This window comes from Rhinolophus sinicus, linkage group LG10 (genome assembly GCF_036562045.2).
Source record: "Rhinolophus sinicus isolate RSC01 linkage group LG10, ASM3656204v1, whole genome shotgun sequence".
In the NCBI taxonomy this organism is placed as follows: Eukaryota; Metazoa; Chordata; class Mammalia; order Chiroptera; family Rhinolophidae; genus Rhinolophus; species Rhinolophus sinicus.
Window position 1 is genome coordinate 102,420,192 of NC_133759.1, and position 17,332 is coordinate 102,437,523.

General features: G+C 52.4%; 1 protein-coding gene across 1 annotated transcript in view; it reads right to left on the reverse strand.

The window, feature by feature from the left end:
- SLIT3 (slit guidance ligand 3) overlaps positions 1-17,332 on the reverse strand; it is a 551,973-nt gene that overhangs the window by 64,228 nt on the left and 470,413 nt on the right. Inside the window, exons 15-18 of the mRNA XM_019740962.2 lie at positions 10,938-11,088; positions 9,625-9,699; positions 2,015-2,158; positions 1,142-1,285 (exon numbers count right to left, since the gene is read on the reverse strand). Of these exons, the coding sequence (XP_019596521.2) occupies positions 1,142-1,285; positions 2,015-2,158; positions 9,625-9,699; positions 10,938-11,088 (514 nt within the window). The remainder of the gene's footprint in view (positions 1-1,141; positions 1,286-2,014; positions 2,159-9,624; positions 9,700-10,937; positions 11,089-17,332) is intronic.

Below are 17,332 nucleotides of genomic sequence, written 5' to 3' on the forward strand. Positions count from 1 at the left end.
AGGGTAAGAGAGCCACATGGCAAAACGATGCACAAACATAAAAGCTAACATGGACGTTGAGTACTTTCTATATCTCAGGCCCCTGCTGTGTGTTTTACAAATAATAACAGAATCAATCCTCGTAATAACCCTAGGAGGTAAATTATGTAGAAAGGACAATTAAAGCCCAGAGAGATGAAGTAATTTTTCCAAGGTCACACAACTAATGAGAGGTAAAGCCAGGATTGGAACCCAGGAAATTTGGCTGTAGCACCCAACATTTTAACTGTTATTCTAAACAGCCTCCTTTGCCAATACAGTGAATTACCTGGGCAGGAAGGAGCACTCATGTAGGTGTCCAGAAAGCTATTTGGTTGGTGCAAAAGTAATTGCAGTTTAAAAGGTTAAATTGCAAAAACTGCAATTACTTTTGCACCAACCTATAGATTTGAACTCTAGTTTTGATAAGCAGCCAGTGACATCACTTAAAAACCCCTGTTGGGGTGGCGGGTTAGCCCCGTTGGTTGGAGCGTGGTGCTAGTAGTACCAAGGTTGCTGGTTCAATCCCCGCATGGGCCACTGTGAGCTGCGTCCTCCTTAGAAAAAACAAAACAGAACCCTGTTGCTTCATGACACTGGCCTGCTTAAAACCTTGAGTGGCTTCCTGATGTGCTTTGGATGGGGAACACAGTGGCCCACGGCAGTCCTGCAACCTGGCCTCACACCATGCCCTCTCTCACTCATGCAACGACCATGCTGGGCTTTGCTCAACCCTGTGCATCTGCTTTGCTCCCACCCACCACAGGGCCTTTGCACGAGCGCTTCCCCCAGGAGAAAATGCGCTTCTCACTTTTTTGAACAGGCTAACTCCTGCTTATCTTCCAGAACACAGCTCCCGTGTTCCTCAACAAGGCCCACGCTGGGTTTTCATATCCCTGTGGGCCTCCTTTTGTGATTCACTATGCTGTGAGCTCCAGGAAGGACCACGCTTGTGTATCCTCAGCACCTAGGTGGTGCCTGGCATGTGGAGGGAGCCTGACAAATGTTTATTAAGTGTATAGATGGGTGTTGACCTTGACCAAAAAGGACTAGGAGGTAGGAGGGGAGAGGTCTGCAGGGGGGGAGCCCAGAGTGAATGTGCAGTGAACCCAGGAGGACTTACATGGTAGACAGGGACACGAGTGTGGTGAAGGCTCCAGGGGTGATGGTGGTGATGCGATTGTCATAGAGGGACAGCAGTCGCACTGAACTCAGGCCAGCAAAGGAATCGTTGCTCACACAGCTGACCAGGTTACTCCTCAGCATCCTGCAGGGAGAGGGGTGGAGATGAGAGAGCACAGGCAGCAGCCTTTCCTTCCCACAGCGGTGCCACAGAGTGTGTGTGTGTGTGTGTGTGTGTGTGTGTGTGCGTGCGCGCGCATGCATGTGTGTGTGAAGCTTTTGCCGCCTCCAAGCCCAGACCGGTCACATTGCTGGTTTGTCCTATGACAGCAGGGCCTGGGTCCCCATGGGGACTACCTGTAAATGTATGTGGACATGCTTCCTTTTAAAGTGGAGGCAGGTGTCATGCGTACATACCGAGTGGTGGCTAATGTATGTATATTTCTGGGAGGAGGGACATTAGCTTGTGTGCATATGTGTGTGCTGTACGTGTATGCATGCTTGTGTGTTTAGCTCCACGTTGCGTACGGATGTCATTTTTATGTACATGTGTATATGTCTATATTTGTGAGTAAATGCATGAGTGTGTGTGTGCCTCTTTCAGCATGTCTCTCGTACGAATCTCTATGTGTCTCTACATTAGTGTGTGTGTGTGTGTGTGTGTGTGTGTGTGTGTGTGTTGCGCGGTGCTTAGCATGTTAAGCTCTTTCCTCTCAAGGGCTGGGAAATGTGGGAAACGTCTGAGGCCACTATGGCCCCAGGAGAAAGGGATTCCGCAGGCCAGGCCCGCACCCGGCCCGCCAGCCTTCACACTCCCTCCCTGATGACCTGCCCTCCATCTCCCTCTGCCCTGGCCCAGGCCCCCTGCACTCACAGGGTCTTGAGGCCACTGAGGCCACGAAACATGCGCCCATGCACGGTCTCCAGCTGGTTCCCTGTCAGCATCAGCTCCTGCACGCCCGCGGCGCCGTCGAAGGCGCCCTCTCTCACCTCCTTGATCTTATTGTTACTCAGGTTTCTAGAAGAAGGGACAGAATGGGTCAGGACAGACGCAGAGAAGGGACCACCAGCCCTGCAGCCAGCTGGGGACCCTCCAGGGCACCCCTGGAAGACTGGATGTTGGGGAGCGCGGTTTTGAACTCCCTGTCGTTTGGTCGACAGCACTTGTAACTCAGGGGAGCAGGGACCCCCATCCACACAGCGGGGGCTACCTTTGTGAAGCAGACTGTGAGGGTTTGAAGTCTTTTCAGGGTCAGCATCGTTTCCATGCTCTGGAGACTAGTAGATTTAAAATAGTGATTCTCAAGTTCACTTTCTCTTTTCAACAGATACTCTCGCTAAGCAGTGAATCTCAAGAATTCTTGAGGGCATGAGAAAAATATAAGATAGGCTCCCCCGGGTGGGGGGTGGGGGGTGGGTGAGACATTTGCAGAACTCGCTCTCTCACCAGTTGAGATCCCTGAATGTAAATGGATGCTTTCTAGCCACCACACTTCGAGCACTTGTTATGTACTAGATACCACGTGAGGGGTTTGGCCAACAGAGTCACAACAAATCCTCAAAACAAGGCCTACCAGATGGCTCTTATTTTTTATCATCATCTCTTTTCATGGAGGAGGTGACGGAGGTTCAGAGAGTTTAAGTAACTTGCCCACAGTCACAAAGCTGATAGAACTTGGATTTGAGGCCAGCTTTCGGGTACATGAAAAGTCCTTCAGTGAACTGCCTATTCCTGAGTTACTGTTCCTGTGGTGACGTGATATACCGGCTTCCTCAGATGCCTACTTTGCGGAATTCTGGGTCTGGTGCTTCCCTAACATGGACATGGTCCTATCACTGAGAGCAGGCTCTTCCCTCCGATGCCAGTTGCCACGTGGCAGGCCTCACAGGACGTCTGAACGGCAAGCAGGGCCTGCAGCACTGTGGAGATCCTTCCCGGGCTCTCCATGGGCCACCCCAATGTCCAGGCCTGAAAGGCATCCCAGGTGGGACGGGCGGAGCAGGAAGTGATGGCGCTGACACCAGCTGAGGGAGGAATCCAGCCTCCCAAGCCAACAGCTGGTCAGAGCCACGCCCAGGAACCGACCCTGTTCTGTGAACAAGAAGACCCACATGCGGGTGGAGACAGAGCTGCTAAGGGGCTGAGCACCCTGAGGCCGGCAGAGCTGAGGGCACGCTGGAGATGGACCGGCGGCCCACAGTGCCGCTGGGCATGCTGCTGCAGGTACAGAGCACCTCGCCGAGGCCCGGGCACTGTGGCCTCTCTCACACGCCCTCCTCCCAAAGCTCTGGGCGGCCCCACAGCAAAGTCTCGGGCTGAAGCCTCCCTTAGTGACAGACTCGGAGCAAGTGGTGGAAATGGGCACCCAAGGGCTCCATGCGGGCTGCCTACCCCCCTCCCAAGTAAGTGCTGGGCCTGACGGTGCGGCAGTGCCCCCAGCGGTGGGCAGGTGTGGGGGAGAAACGCTACGCTTCAGTCCCACTCTTGCGTCACCGGCCCCTCTACACTCCTTGTCATAACCTCGTCCCCCAGCCCCTTCCGTCCTGCCGTCCTGCCAAGGCAACAGGCACAAACCTCCTCAGAACCCCTCCCCCAAGATCAGAGAAAGTCGGGAGACAAACACTGGATTTCTGCTCCCTGCCTGGCTCTCCTGAAATTCAGCTGGTTTTCTTACAAATCCTGGTAGTCCTGGTCTGCGATAACCCAGGAATGAAGGTCGTGTACAGGGGAGACTGCAAATTACCCCCGAACTAGACATGGGAGGAGAGAGAGGCTCGCCCTGCAGCTATAACTCATCCAAATGCTGGAGGAGGAGGATTTTGCTCCAGGGAGCTAGGCTTCTTGGGGAATTAAAGTAGCTGGGCCGAGCCATGAAGGTGAGTTACAGCACCCATCAAGGGGGAGGGATCCCATCTCCTGACATCTGTTTCTTTAAATGAGCAAAATTAACATCACATTACTATAAGGTTTGTGAATTGGATTTCCTTGGGCTGGGAGAATGGAAAACATAAGGAGACTACAAAAGGGGGATAGAATTTTCCAGAAGACCAGGCTGCTGTTCTCTCTCCATCCATCAAAGTACTGCTCAAAATTGCAGGCAACTGGGGCTGGAGCAAGAGAGAGAGCAGCTTGGGGCAAGCACTCTAGACAAACGGAGCGCGTCAGGCCTCTGCAGAACCGCCTGAAGGAACCCTGCTTCAAACTCTGACTCTGATGAGGATGGGGGTCTCACGCCCCAGAGGACACAGCCTCAGGAGCTCCCACCCTAGGCCCAGGCTGGTTTAGAGGCATGAGAGCAGGACCAACCTCGCGCTGGGCCCCGCTGCCTCTGTAAGCTGCTGGGTGAACCTTTCAGACTTTGTTCTCCTTCTGCCCAAGAAACACCGAGGACCCTGGAGGCTTGGGATTCATATGGCACCTCTGCAAAGTCTGAGCCTGAGGCGGAAGCTGTGCCTCTTCTAGGTCCATCTCTCTCCAGCTTTGCAGGACAGCATATAAACTCTGTCTGGCAACAGGAAAGGATCTGTAGTTCTGTTTAAAGCCCAGCCCCAGACGGAAAGGCAGTAGGGAGAGAGAGCTAAGGGTTTTTTCTGGAAACCGAGGATACGGGGTCATGACTGAGCAAGCACTACGGCTCAGTGTCAGTCGGGGAGGTCCTGTCATCCTCACGAACCGCTCTCTCCCCTTGAGGTGGGAATCCTATTTCAAACTGGGGTTGTAAGCGCAAATGTCCCCAAGGTCCAGGCAGGCAACTTAAGGCTGGCAGCAAGACTGGGGACACGGCCGTGACTAGGAAAACACACCCCGTGTAAGCACACGGCAGCTCAACTCACTGCAGCTGTGGGAATGTGGGTCCAGTTCTGCCAGAACTTCTGATTTTCTGAGATGCCAGAAATCCAGATTTTGTTTTTTTCCTGTGCAAACTCCTGAGTTTTAAAAGTGGGCATCTGGGGACCGGCCTGGTGGCTCAGGTGGTTGGAGCACCATGCTCCTAACGCCGAGGATGCTGGTTCCATTCCCAAATGGGCCAGTGAGCTACACCCTCTACAGCTAAGATTGTGAACAACAGCTCTCCCTGGAGCTGGGCTGCCGTGAGCACCCGGAGGTCGGCGTGAGCTGCCATGAGCTGCTGCCGTGAGCTGCCATGTGCTGCTGCCGTGAGCTGCCATGTGCTGCCGCGGGCTACCTTGTGCTGCCACGAGTGGCCGGCAGCCAGCGTGAACGGCGGGCGAGAGCTGCCGTGAGTTGCTGTGAGTAGTTGACAGATAACTGGCAACCGACTAGTGACCGACTGCCTCATCCGGGGGGAGTGCAAGGCTCATAATACCAGCATGGGCCAGGGAGCTGTGTCTTACACAAGTAGACTGAGAAACAACGGCTTGGACAGGAGTGGGGGGAGGAGGCGGAAGAAAGGGGAAAAAAAGTGGGCAATTAACTCTTATTAAAAACACAACCATAGCCAACAATTCCACCCACGTGGGGGGCTGCCATTTTCCAGCCTCTGGTTGAGATTCTCCTCCACAGAAGTGACCTGCAAGTCCCCTGAGAGAGGCCTCGACTGTGCTCTGAATGTGATGTCATTTGAAAAATGGCCTTGGCTGACCACAGTCCTAATAATCCTCGTGGGTAACAGTTCGCACTTCTCCTGCACCCTTTAGCCCACGTGATACTCAGGGAGATCTCGTTATTCTGACCTGACAGGTAAGGGCGCAGAGGTTCAGCATGGCTCGCAAGGGCACGCGGAGTCTAAACCCCTGGCTCTGTGTTCACTCTCCCTGGCCCACAGGCCCTGTCAGGGTCCATCAAGAGTGTAACCTTAGGACCCTGGCCCCACAGCTCTTGAGGAAGCTCAGCACACTCAGGCACAGGCACAGCTGGCTTTAACGACGCTGATGGGCAGAAAGCCAGCCGACCCACCACCTCTATGGGGTGTACGGGTGGTCCCAGCGCATAAGCATTCTTTACTTAACAAAAGGAGTTGCCATCAAGTTATTTTATGTGAGTGGCTGCAGCTGGTGGCTGTTGGGACTGGATTTGCCCCATCGGGTCACCTGGTTGGTCGGCTGGCATTGTTTATATGGATTTATGCACACGTGTGCATGCACACACATACTGACTGCCATTGTATGGTGCGTGCATTGCCCCGCTCACCAGCCCTGTCACCACTCCTGGCTCCTGGACTGCTTGTTGATTTTTGATCTTGGACAAGGTACTTAACTTTCTGTGTTTCAGCTTCCTCATTGGTAAATGAAGTAATCTCCAAGCTCTTTTGTTTTTCTTGGTGAGGGTTAAAAGAATGAACATCAGTGCTGTGTGGCACGGAGTAAGGCGTTTGAATAGAGTGTTAGTGGCTAGCTCCTGATACGGTTTGCTGTTCTTTACTACTATTGCTACTTTATTGTGGCCTTGCACCCAGCCCCTTGCACATGTGTGCACAACCGGGGCTCTGGACAGCATCTGAGTCTGCAACTCCTGTTGTAAATATATGACCAGTAACCCTGGGTCACTCAACTCAGATGTCCTCTGTCTTCCTGCACCTTCTCGCCCCAGTCCCAGGGCCACAGGCCATGTCTTCCGTCTTATCTCTTCATTCCTACTTCTGATCTTCACCATAACTGCCAATCGGTAACCACACGATGGCCACGGGGATACGAAAGTCAATTTGGGGAATGTAATCAATAATGTTGTAAAGATGTAGGGTATCCGATGGACACTTGTCTCATTAGGGAGACCACCTCAGGGATGATGTAGATGCCTGATCACTGCACTGTACACCTGAAGCTGAAGCTGAACAATAATGAATGTCAACTATAATTTTATATATATATAGTTACAAGAAGTGGAGTACAGCATTACGAATAGAGACAGTGGAAATGTAATGACTGTATGCGATGTCAGAGAGGTCGTAGATTGGGGGAGGGGGGTTATCACTTTGTGAGGGGTATAAATGATAAATGTCTAATTATTACAGTGTTTTGTACACATGAAACTAATAAAAAGAAAGAAAAAATGCTAAAGAAATAGTAAGGGGGGTAACTTACAAGGAAGGTGGATTTATTTGTTATGCAAATAATGGGATTAAGGCTCAGACAGGCTAAGGACATTCCCAGGGTTACACAGCAGGGAAGGGGCAGGCCTGTCTGTTCTTTCCTCACATCTGGGTTTTTTTGGCTGCTCTGGAGAAGTGGGAACATTTGGCAGTTGTGACCTACATTCCAGCAGGGGAAATACTGGGATGAGCTGAGTGGCACCTGCTGAGTGACACTCTTTTGTTGGGAACTGGGCTTACATTTTGCCACAGTCCCCACCACTCCCTTTTGTCGCTTGGGTGCTGAGGCCACTTATCGTGTATTCGCACTATTATTTTCCTTGGCGTACAAAAATAGTCCTGTCAAAGTGGAACAGTGAAAGATAGACTCAAAGTGCTTGAGTTTCACCTAAAATGGGAGCATCCATGTTTCTTTATGGAAGCGAAGACTACCTGATCCAGTTACTACGCAAATATGCACTTGACCAGCGTTACTTATTTTAATACTTTTATGTAAGTTTCTGTCTTGAAGTTAAAAAAAAAAAAGGGTGCATTTCACTGGGTTGAATTAAAAAGAACTCTCTCCTGGCTGGAGACAAGTGATATTTGTGCTGGGTCCCTAAAGCTACAGGGGACCACACAGACAGCCACGACCCTCATCAGGACCCACGTGTGCCCCGCTGTCAGCTGTCCCTTCAGAGTGCTCTCCGCAGCTCCCAATTACAGAGCAGTCACTGCGGGCAGGGAGGGAGGGAGGAAGGCTGAACAGCACTAATGGAATCCAGATGCTGCACAGAGCTGGAGAAGCACTCTCTCCTCGCATGGAGGGGACAGATGGGTGGGAGAGTGCAGAACAAGATAAAAACAATAATTGCAGTCAATTCTCATTATTCTCTGTAGTTGTGTGTTACCAAGTCACCAGGAGGATGAGTTAGGGAATGCTGGACCACTGCTCCTAGGGGAAATGAAGGGTTAGGTTCCTGTGAGCCTCTGGTCAGTGCGGAACCTTGTCTGACGTGTGTTTCTGTAGGAAGGAAGACCCCTTACTTGCCGTACGTTGCTGATTTATTTACACTGCACTCACAGCTGGCGGCACTACAATTTGTGCCTGAACGAAGCCATGTAACACGCGTGTTTTCTCCACAAGACACATCACGGCCTTGTTGTGTTTACGATCACTAGGCAGCCCTTCAGCATTGTTTTGTGCCATTTTAAACAGTGAAATCGCCAACAAATGGCACAGACATACAAAAAAAAAAAGTGACACTAAATATACTGTGAAAAGACACTTGTTTACAGTATGAGAGCGGAAACAAGAAAGCGTGGCCTTGTTCGATTTCGGCGGGCGACATGCATGTGAGGAGACTCAACGCTTTGCTGCTCTGACCGTGTTTATGAAGGACCATGGAAGCACCACGAGAATTGATTTTGAGATTACACGTAATGTTTAGCGAGGATGCAAATTAGCAATTAGGATCTGTGCGTCGTGAGGCTGGACCATATTTCCTTTGTCCCGGGGGCAGACCCGAATTCTAAGGCTGGGAGACGTGGAGCAGGGGTGGGGGTGGGGAGAGGGGTCAAGGAGATGGGAATGCGATGGTAAAGAGCCCCTCGTCTGGGCTGGTGCTTCTGCTGGGGTTACCAGGGAGGGGAGCGGAGGGGAAACAACCCTGACCTCACACTGTGCTTACAGAGGACCCGAACCTGAATGCCAGCTCTCATGTGTATTGGCTGTGTGTTCTTAGAGAAGTGCCAGAATCTCTCTGAGCTCTGCAGGCTTCCTCATGTGCACAGAGGGGATGTGAGGCCACCATCAAGCAGGTGAAATGTGCAAGGACTAAAGGAGACGAAGCACAGGATGCAGGGACACAGCTGCTGGCCCAGGATAAATACGCTAATAACATCGTTCCTGTTATGTTTATGATTTGGCCCGAAGTCCTGGGCAGGCACCGGGGTGTGACAGAGGCAGCCCTGGCAGTGGAAAGGCCAGCATAAAAGCACGTGGGCCCTTTGCCCAAACACAGACTCTGGTCACGCCTAGAGAGTGCAAAGCAGCTGGCATTTCCTCTCCAAGGTGCCTCACTGAGGCCGAGGCCTTTAGAGGCCATTTAAAAACAAACCTTTAAACTGTCACCTTATAAAAATCACTAAGCGACATGCACCCTAGACCCCATGTCCCATTCTTGGTCCTTTCCTGAGTCCTCCCCACCACCCTTTGGGGTCGACAGTGGGTGTGGGATGGGGACTGGGGTGAGCGGAGGCGATGGCATGGAACCCCGCTCTGCACACCACCTGGCAATGTGCAAACAATGCCGCTTCAATGTGGTCTGTGCCCACGGCCATGCCTTCGTGTCCTGCTTCCCGACACATGCCCATAGCAGGGGTCGGGGGAGGCTGAGGGAGCCCCCACGCCCTGGCATTCCGCCTAGTCCCCCGAGGGCCCGAGCCGACTTACATCTTCCGTAGGTTGGGCAACTTCTTGAAGATACCAGTGGCCTCTAGAACAGATATCTCGTTGTCGTTCAGTCGCCTACATGGGAAGCAAGCAGATGAGGTCGGTACCTCTTTTGCTGCCCTCCACCGGGCGCCCCCCCTCCGGGACCCCCATGGCTTCGGCTGACTTGCCGCCTGGACCTCACACTCAGCCAAGATCAACAGACCCATGGAAAACTTCAGGGTCTGCCCCATCAGCCTGGGCTGGGGTGGGGTGGAGGGAAGCAGGGAGAGGAAGAGTGAGGGGAGGAAACGAGAGGCCAGGCTCCTCCTCCTGGAGGAAGCCCCTGGGACGAGGTGTGCTGGACTTTCTGAGTACTCAGCACCGAATCAACTGTGAGTGATATGCGTTCATTTTGTAGAGGCCCACTGACAACTTAAACCCCCCAGGGAGGTTTCCCCACATTCTCCCAATGCTCCAAGCCTCTCAGCTCCTTTATGACCACTTCCCTCTGCTGGGGGCGGCTAAGGGACTCCGTGCCCAACATTCACACATGCTCGGGACAGCAGGAGAGCCATGTGTGAAAGAGCCTTGCCGTGTGCTACTGTGACTCGTGAAGGCAGCGAGAATAACAGTGATAAGAATGAGGACCAGCTTCATGTCTCCAGGATTTCCTGGGTTCCAGATTCAAGAAGAATTCTGTGCTTGCATTCTCTTACTTAGTTTTCCCAGACACCCAAGGAAGGAGGATCACTGCCTCCATTTTATAGCTGAGAATCTGACACTCAGATCTGAGAAGCAACTGGCCAAATGTCAGGAAGACGGGAGAAGACAGGCATCGGACCAGGTCCATCAGCTTCCGTGTGTTCTCACCCCCACCAGGCTGTAACTTTTTAGCTCTTCCCTTTCTGGATAAACCAACACCCCCCTTTCGTAGCGTGGATAGTTGGAGGCTCAGATATAGCTAATCATCCTAGTTGCTGTCTCGCTTTAAGACAATTACTTATTTAATATCCATCTTTCCAGTTACACTGTACACTCATAAGGGCCAGGAGGGACTGTGTGGTTTGTTCACTGTGGAAGCTGGTGGGCCTAGCACAGTGCCTGGCTCACAGTAGGTGTTCAGAATGAATGAACTGTCTTTAGGTGCGAGCAAGCTGTCCCCAGGGGGTGCCTGGCTGTCTGCCCTCAGCCCAGGACGTAGAGGACAGCCAAGGGGAGCCCATGTGACTGAGCCAGGAGGGGGCCACCTCCCGGAGACCCTGCTTGGGCTGGCTCAGGGTGACTGAGGGTGTGTGTGGCGGGGAGCACGTTCACGCCTGGGCAGCACTTACAGGTCGGTGACGTATTCGGGGAGGTGGCTTGGGATGCGGGCCAGCTTCTGGTTGGAGCAGTCCACAATGGTGCCCTCACAGCGACACTTGTCGGGGCACACGAGGTCCATGAAGCAGTCGCTGCTGAACCTGGTGCGGTAATCCTCTGAGCCTGGGCGGGGTCAAAGAAGGACGTCAGTGTCACCGGGGTTTCCAGTACCAGGCAAGGCTGTGGGTAGTGGGGGTCCAGGGACACAGGGACAGGCACAGCATTGCCCCTTGGCCACATTGCTGGTGCCCCCCGAGCCCCTCACTTTCCTTCTGGTCTTTGTCACTCAACACTCCCGGTGCTCTCAGAGACCAGGCCCCAGCTCTGCAGGCTCGTATGCTTTTGTGGGTCACGGACCTTTTTAAGAAGCTGATGAAAGTCAGAGAAATGCTCCTAGAAGGCACCTGTATACAGAATCGGCCTGTAATTCAGGGGGCTACTTCGTCCATGGTGCCCATGGTCATGACAATCCAAATGACACATTCTGATGGGGCTTTGAGGGGGGCTATGCCAGGGGTGGGAAGGAGGTAAGGGAGGGGGTCAGAAGCTTAGCTGTCCTCGGGGCCTAAGTAGGTAACGAAACGATAAAGGAGGCCCAGCACATGGCACGCCATGACCACTGACATCTCGCTTCATACTGACAGACGGTACTGCAACTGGGGGGCCCGGGGAGCGGGGGCCCACGGCCCTCAGGCTTGGGAATTTGGCTCAGGGTTGCCTGATAATCCTTTAAAAAAAAGCTGGTAAGGAATTCAAAACGCTGTGAAGACAAAAACAACTCCTGTAAGGGTCAGATTTGCCCCCCTCTGCCTGTCAGAGGAAGCCCTGCTTAATGGTAGTGAAAGGCCCGTGATGATGAGCTAAAAGCCGGTGGAGCTAAGATTTATTGTTTTCGAGATTTAATTCCTCTCGAGGCTGCACAGTAATGGTAACAGGACGAACGACATGCTGTCTGAGAGGTGCCCTGGGGAGCTGCATTACTGGCCAGGAAGGGCCCTGGCACCTGGGCAAACCTCTGTGCGACTACACGTCGCGTCCGAGGTGACGGGGGCAGCTGTCTCTCCCATCAGACACCAGCCGGCTGATGGGGATCCCGGGTCTTCTTCATTGTTTCCCCATCAATGTTTCATGAGCGCGATGCTAGTCTCAAAATGAGAGCTGGGTCCACTTTTGTCCAACGCAGCAGTGGGATGCCACTAGCACACCAGGCCCGTATGTGGGTATTTCTTAAGTGTTCCAGAGAACGTGAACATCGTTTGTTTGCTTACTAGTCGCTTACGAGGAGTCCCTTGGTGATCCTATCTGCAGGAGGAGCCCCGTGGGGCACTGGCAGGTCAGAGGTTTTAGCAGCAGAGGGCGTGGGTTTCTCCAGGCTTTGCCACGTACTCGCCTCAGTCTCTCCACGTGTAAAATGGGCATCAAATAATTGCAACGTAGCTCACAGGGGTTGTTGTGAAGGTGCGAGGAAGATCAAAGCAGTAAAAGGGCTCTGGGAAAAGGGCCAAGAGTTGTCCAGATGTTTGTGATTCTACTACTGTTTTTTCTAGAACCTACTGGAACATCTGGCACGCTGGAAGCCGCTAAAACATCAGTGTAGCCTGTGACATTAGCTGACGTTTACTGAGCATGGACCACGAGCCAGGCACTGTTCTTTGAGATTCAAATGGGTAAGCCCATTAAATCCTCATGAAATGCTGTGGTTATTATGACTCCATTTTACAGATGAGGAAACTGAGGGCCGCAGGTCCCTGAGTACATGGCAGAGGGACAAACCCAGGCAGGATACTACCAGCGCCCACGTGACTAGTACTACGCTTTGCTGTAGGCGTGCTTGTTTTGACAAAACCTTTCTCTGAGTCCTTCTCGGGATGGTGATGAAGTCCCTCTTGATGGAGCTAAGCTGAATGGTGTGTTCCCGCCGTGGGCTGCAGCGAGGCGGGGAGCCGGTGTCTTTCACCCTCTTGGTTCTCCCACTATCAACCTGTACTCATTCCTGACTGAGAATGAACGTGGTGGGTCTCTGGTTCTCAAGTGAACCTTCTACCTAAAACAAGGGGTCAGAGGCCTGGACCTGTCTCCTTTCTCTCTCTGCTCCCTCCCTACCCACCTCCTTCACTCCACCTTCCACCCCCAGGCTTCTGTGAGCAAAATCTGTCACGGATCCCCATGGTTATTTGGGCGGCTTCCCGGCCCAATGCCTTATGCAAATCCCTCGCCCTTGGCTTGCCAGCATCCGTCCCACTGACTAACTCTGACCTGGGCCATTTGCCCATTTCCCCTGCAGACACATCCGTGTGCCGAGTCCTGGGTGAATTTCGTTTTGCAAACCCTGCTAAATGACAGCCCTCTCTTGTCCCCTGCAAGTGGTTCCACGCAGTGACGGTGTGAAGGGGCATTTCGTACATATGCATATGTTTTTCCTTCAGAAGTGTCTAGGGGGGGATCCTTGCAAAGCGGAGGATCCCCGAGTGCTGATCAAAGGCAGGAACACAAGACGGAGCACAGTTTGCTCTTCTCCACAATGAGCCTGAAGACGCGCCCCGGCTGGGCTGTGTCTGGGGACAGCCGCCGATTAAATGCGTTTTCGTTTTAATCAAGGTGAGAGCAGCGGTAGTTAGCAGGAATAGCTCTCTGTAGTATAGTTAGATTATAACTGGCGGACCTCTGCAATGGAGCCACTGACCCATTTTAATAAAATGATTTTGCAATTAGATTCGACGGACTAATGTGTTCTTTCCAGCATTTCCCCCCTGCTGTTTTTGTTATTGCCCTGGTTTGTAATAATGAGGGGGTCGGAGTGTAATATTTTATGTGAGTGGGAGCCAGAAATATTAATAATGGCGTACGGACGTAACCGAAAGAGTTCGTTCCCCAGTCACAGCCAGCCTGTAATGCCACCTCCATCACTTCATATTTCATTACTGAAACTACCCAGGGTTTCTCGGAGCCATTTGTTATGCCTAATGCTCATAACCACCCAAAAGTATTTTTAACTTTTCCAGAGCTTTAAAAGTCAATTTCAATCTCAATGTATATTTGTCACTGCCAGAAATACTTAGTAGGAGAGGACGAACTGAAATAGGCTTCTTCTCTTTGGGGCGAGTTCAAACAGGAGAGACCTCGGAGGATTTCAAGAAGGACCATAAAACTAAAGCCCGGTTGAAACGGGTCTTGGGAGAGCTGATGTCATCTGGCATTTCACCGGCTCCTGCCCCTGCCCTGGAGTCCCCCTCCCCTTCCCCGGGCAGCTCAGAACAATGACACTTGGTACATGATCACAGAGATGCTTTAATAGACCAGGGGGTGGAAACGCGTAGCAACGTGATTTTATTGTGAGTCCCTGCCCTCCAGCCTCTCCCCAGGAGAGAATGTATGTAAGATGATCGTGGGTCTGGGGCGGGTAGGGAGCCGAGTGCCCATTCTTTGGATGGACTTGGCTACAGAGGCAGCACTGGGCCCAGGATGGCTACTGTCATGAGCAGTCTGCTTGTTTGTGTCAGCCGCTGGGCAACCAGTTTGTTGAGCGGAAGTCACAGAATCTCTGTTATCTGATGACCATGGACCTGTCAATACACATGTCCAGAGACCTCTTTTTCTACCTCCAGTATCTCTGAGATGGGAAGGATGACAGAAAGAAGGAAAACAGCAGGAAGAGGAATTGAGGGGAGCAGGAGGCCTGCTGGGGTCCATCAGCTTGAAAAGAGACTTATGTGGATGAGAAAAGGGCCGTCAGTCATGGACGGAAACAAGAGAACACGGCCAGGCACACAGTTACCACTCGTGGGCAAAGGCCAGGGGACCAGACACCAGTGGCTGGCGTGTTCCCAGCAGTTTGGTGATCATTTGGGTAAACAGCTGTCCTAGTAAGCTGTCCCCACCTGAGTCTGTTATGTAGGTAACCATGTGCCTGAGTGCAGAGGGAAATGCCCGTGGCCCGTGGCTGGGCACGGCCTGGTCACAAACCTGCTGCTGTAGGACTGGGGGGTGGAGGGGATGCCGATGGAAGGGCACCATTACGGACACGCTCCTGGCATGGGGGGACGGCACTGAGCAGCTCAGAATGCCCCCTCTGCTCAGAAGGAAAGAACATTTCTCTGGGCCAGAGCATCTGTTCTGTGCCAAATTGATCTTGGCATATTCATGCTGGAGAGGAGGGCCCATTTAAATAGTGCTGGTTATTCTCTTTCCTACTCGTTATTTTCCATGAACGGAAGTAAGCTTGAGAGGGAATCTGAAAAAGGAATGTCAACTTTTCAACTCTATATCAATTCAAGTCAAGGTCTTTTTTGATTTTGTAATTCAAGGCAAGGGGACTGTCCATAGCTAGGAAGGCCGAGTATTACAACTGTAAAAAACATTCATGCTGGAGTCCAATGACCCTGGGCAAGTCGCCGTGTTTCCCTGAAAATAAGACCTAGTCGGACAATCAGCTCTAATGCATCTTCTGGAGCAAAAATTAACATAAGACCCGGCCTTATTTTACTATAAGACCCGGTCTTATATAATACATTATCTTATATAATATAAGACCGGTCCTGTATTAATTTTTGCTCCAAAAGACACATTAGAGCTGATTGTCCGGCGAGGTCTTATTTTTGGGGGAACACGGTAGTTAAGCTCCCTGAACCTTGATATCCTTATCTGTAAAATGGGACTTATGGAGAGGGTTGTGAAAATGAAACCAGGTAATGATGTGAACAGTCCAGCACCTGGCCGACATAGCACGTGATACAGGGTAAAAGACTCCAGAGAGCTGCACAGGACTCTCCATCACTCAGCCATGCTGGGCCCTGGCTGGTCAGTAACCTGAGAGAGAGGAGACACATCCCCTTGGAAGCTGAGAGCCCGATCCTGGGCCTACGCCAAGCTTTGGTTCCCGCCATGGCGCTCTCCTGTGGGATAGGACATGGACACCCTGGCATGAACCATCAACACAATCTTCTGGTTATACCAGGTCTAGGATTTATCAAGAAACAAGCAGAATGGGAGGCACCAAGATCCCTCTCTTTATTGTCAGAGACAGCAGGTTTCTACGGAACTAGCACCATGGAAGGAACCCAGTACTTTGCCTCCATGTGAACTACGCTTGGAAGGTCAAGGAAACAGACTGGACTTCAGGCTGCATGGGGATTAGGGCCAGCGCACTCATGAGGAGTGGGGGGTCGGTTCAGGCGCAGTCTCATAGGTTCAACCTCAAGCCTCAGACTCATGCCAGTGTCACCCATTCTGAGCTCACATTCTTTCCCAACGCTTCCAATAGAGATGGCAGGTGTGTGTGGGGGTGGGTGGGTCATAAGCAGTATGACCTTTGGGTTAGCGACCACTTGAGAAAATGACCTTGGGCTGGGACTTTTCCATGAAACAATGATGCATGTGCCTTGGGTATACCTGCTCCCTTTGGATAGAAGAAGGTACGACGGTGGTTTCTCAGCTTGAACCTGTCTCTCTACCCGTTGGCGGGCATCGGGACTAGATTTGGGGGATGGCAGCTCCATCTGGGGTAGCTACAGATCCTAGCTTGCCCCCGTTGCGCTTCTCCATACCCATTCCAGCCCACATCTGCTCCCCGGAGGGGAGGTGCTCTGTGGATGCTTCAAGACTCCCACCCCCGCCCTCTGTGAGGCTGGACCGGGGCAGGTGGGCGGCGGTGCTCCAGAGCAGAGAAGAGGTGTCCAGCGATGGTGGCGGCGGTGGCGGGCCATGCTGCAGGAGAGCGCGGTGCTTTCCGCGGTGCTTGACAGAACCATGTTCCGTTTCCATCGTTCCACCACATGGTTAGATCAAGCACAAAGGAAAGCCCCACGGCGACCGGTCAGAGTCAAGGTCAGGAAGCAGCGTCAGAGAGAGGACAGGAGCGTTGAGAGGAAGCAGCGTGGAGAAGCGGAAGCCGGAGCAGGCCCCCACCGAGCGTGATTAGTGCCAGGAGTGGGGTTCCACGGGAGCACTTCTGAAGACAGGAGCCCCCTGGCCCGTGCCCCGCCCCAGGGCAGACACAGGAGGGAAGGAGGAGAATGGGTGGGCGACTACTGGGCACTCGTACTCAGGAGTATCAGGGCAGAATGGATCCTTCCTAAGGGAATTACAGAAGTCAGGGGTCTGTGGTCACGTCACAGGCCTGAACCGAGCCTCTAAACCCCACCCGATCACACCATCTGATCTGACAAGACATCAGACTCAGCAGAAGCATCTTCTGCTCGCTCTGTAACCTAGAGTCCATCCCTGCAGTAGGTGCTTCCATACGCTCTGTTCCCCCAGCCCCTTCAACAGACGAGCCACAATTCCCAGTGGTCTAGCCAATCTGCAATGATCTTCTTTAGGATAAAATCCTCTGACGTGCCACAATTCAGGAGTCTCCTGTGTCCTCAGG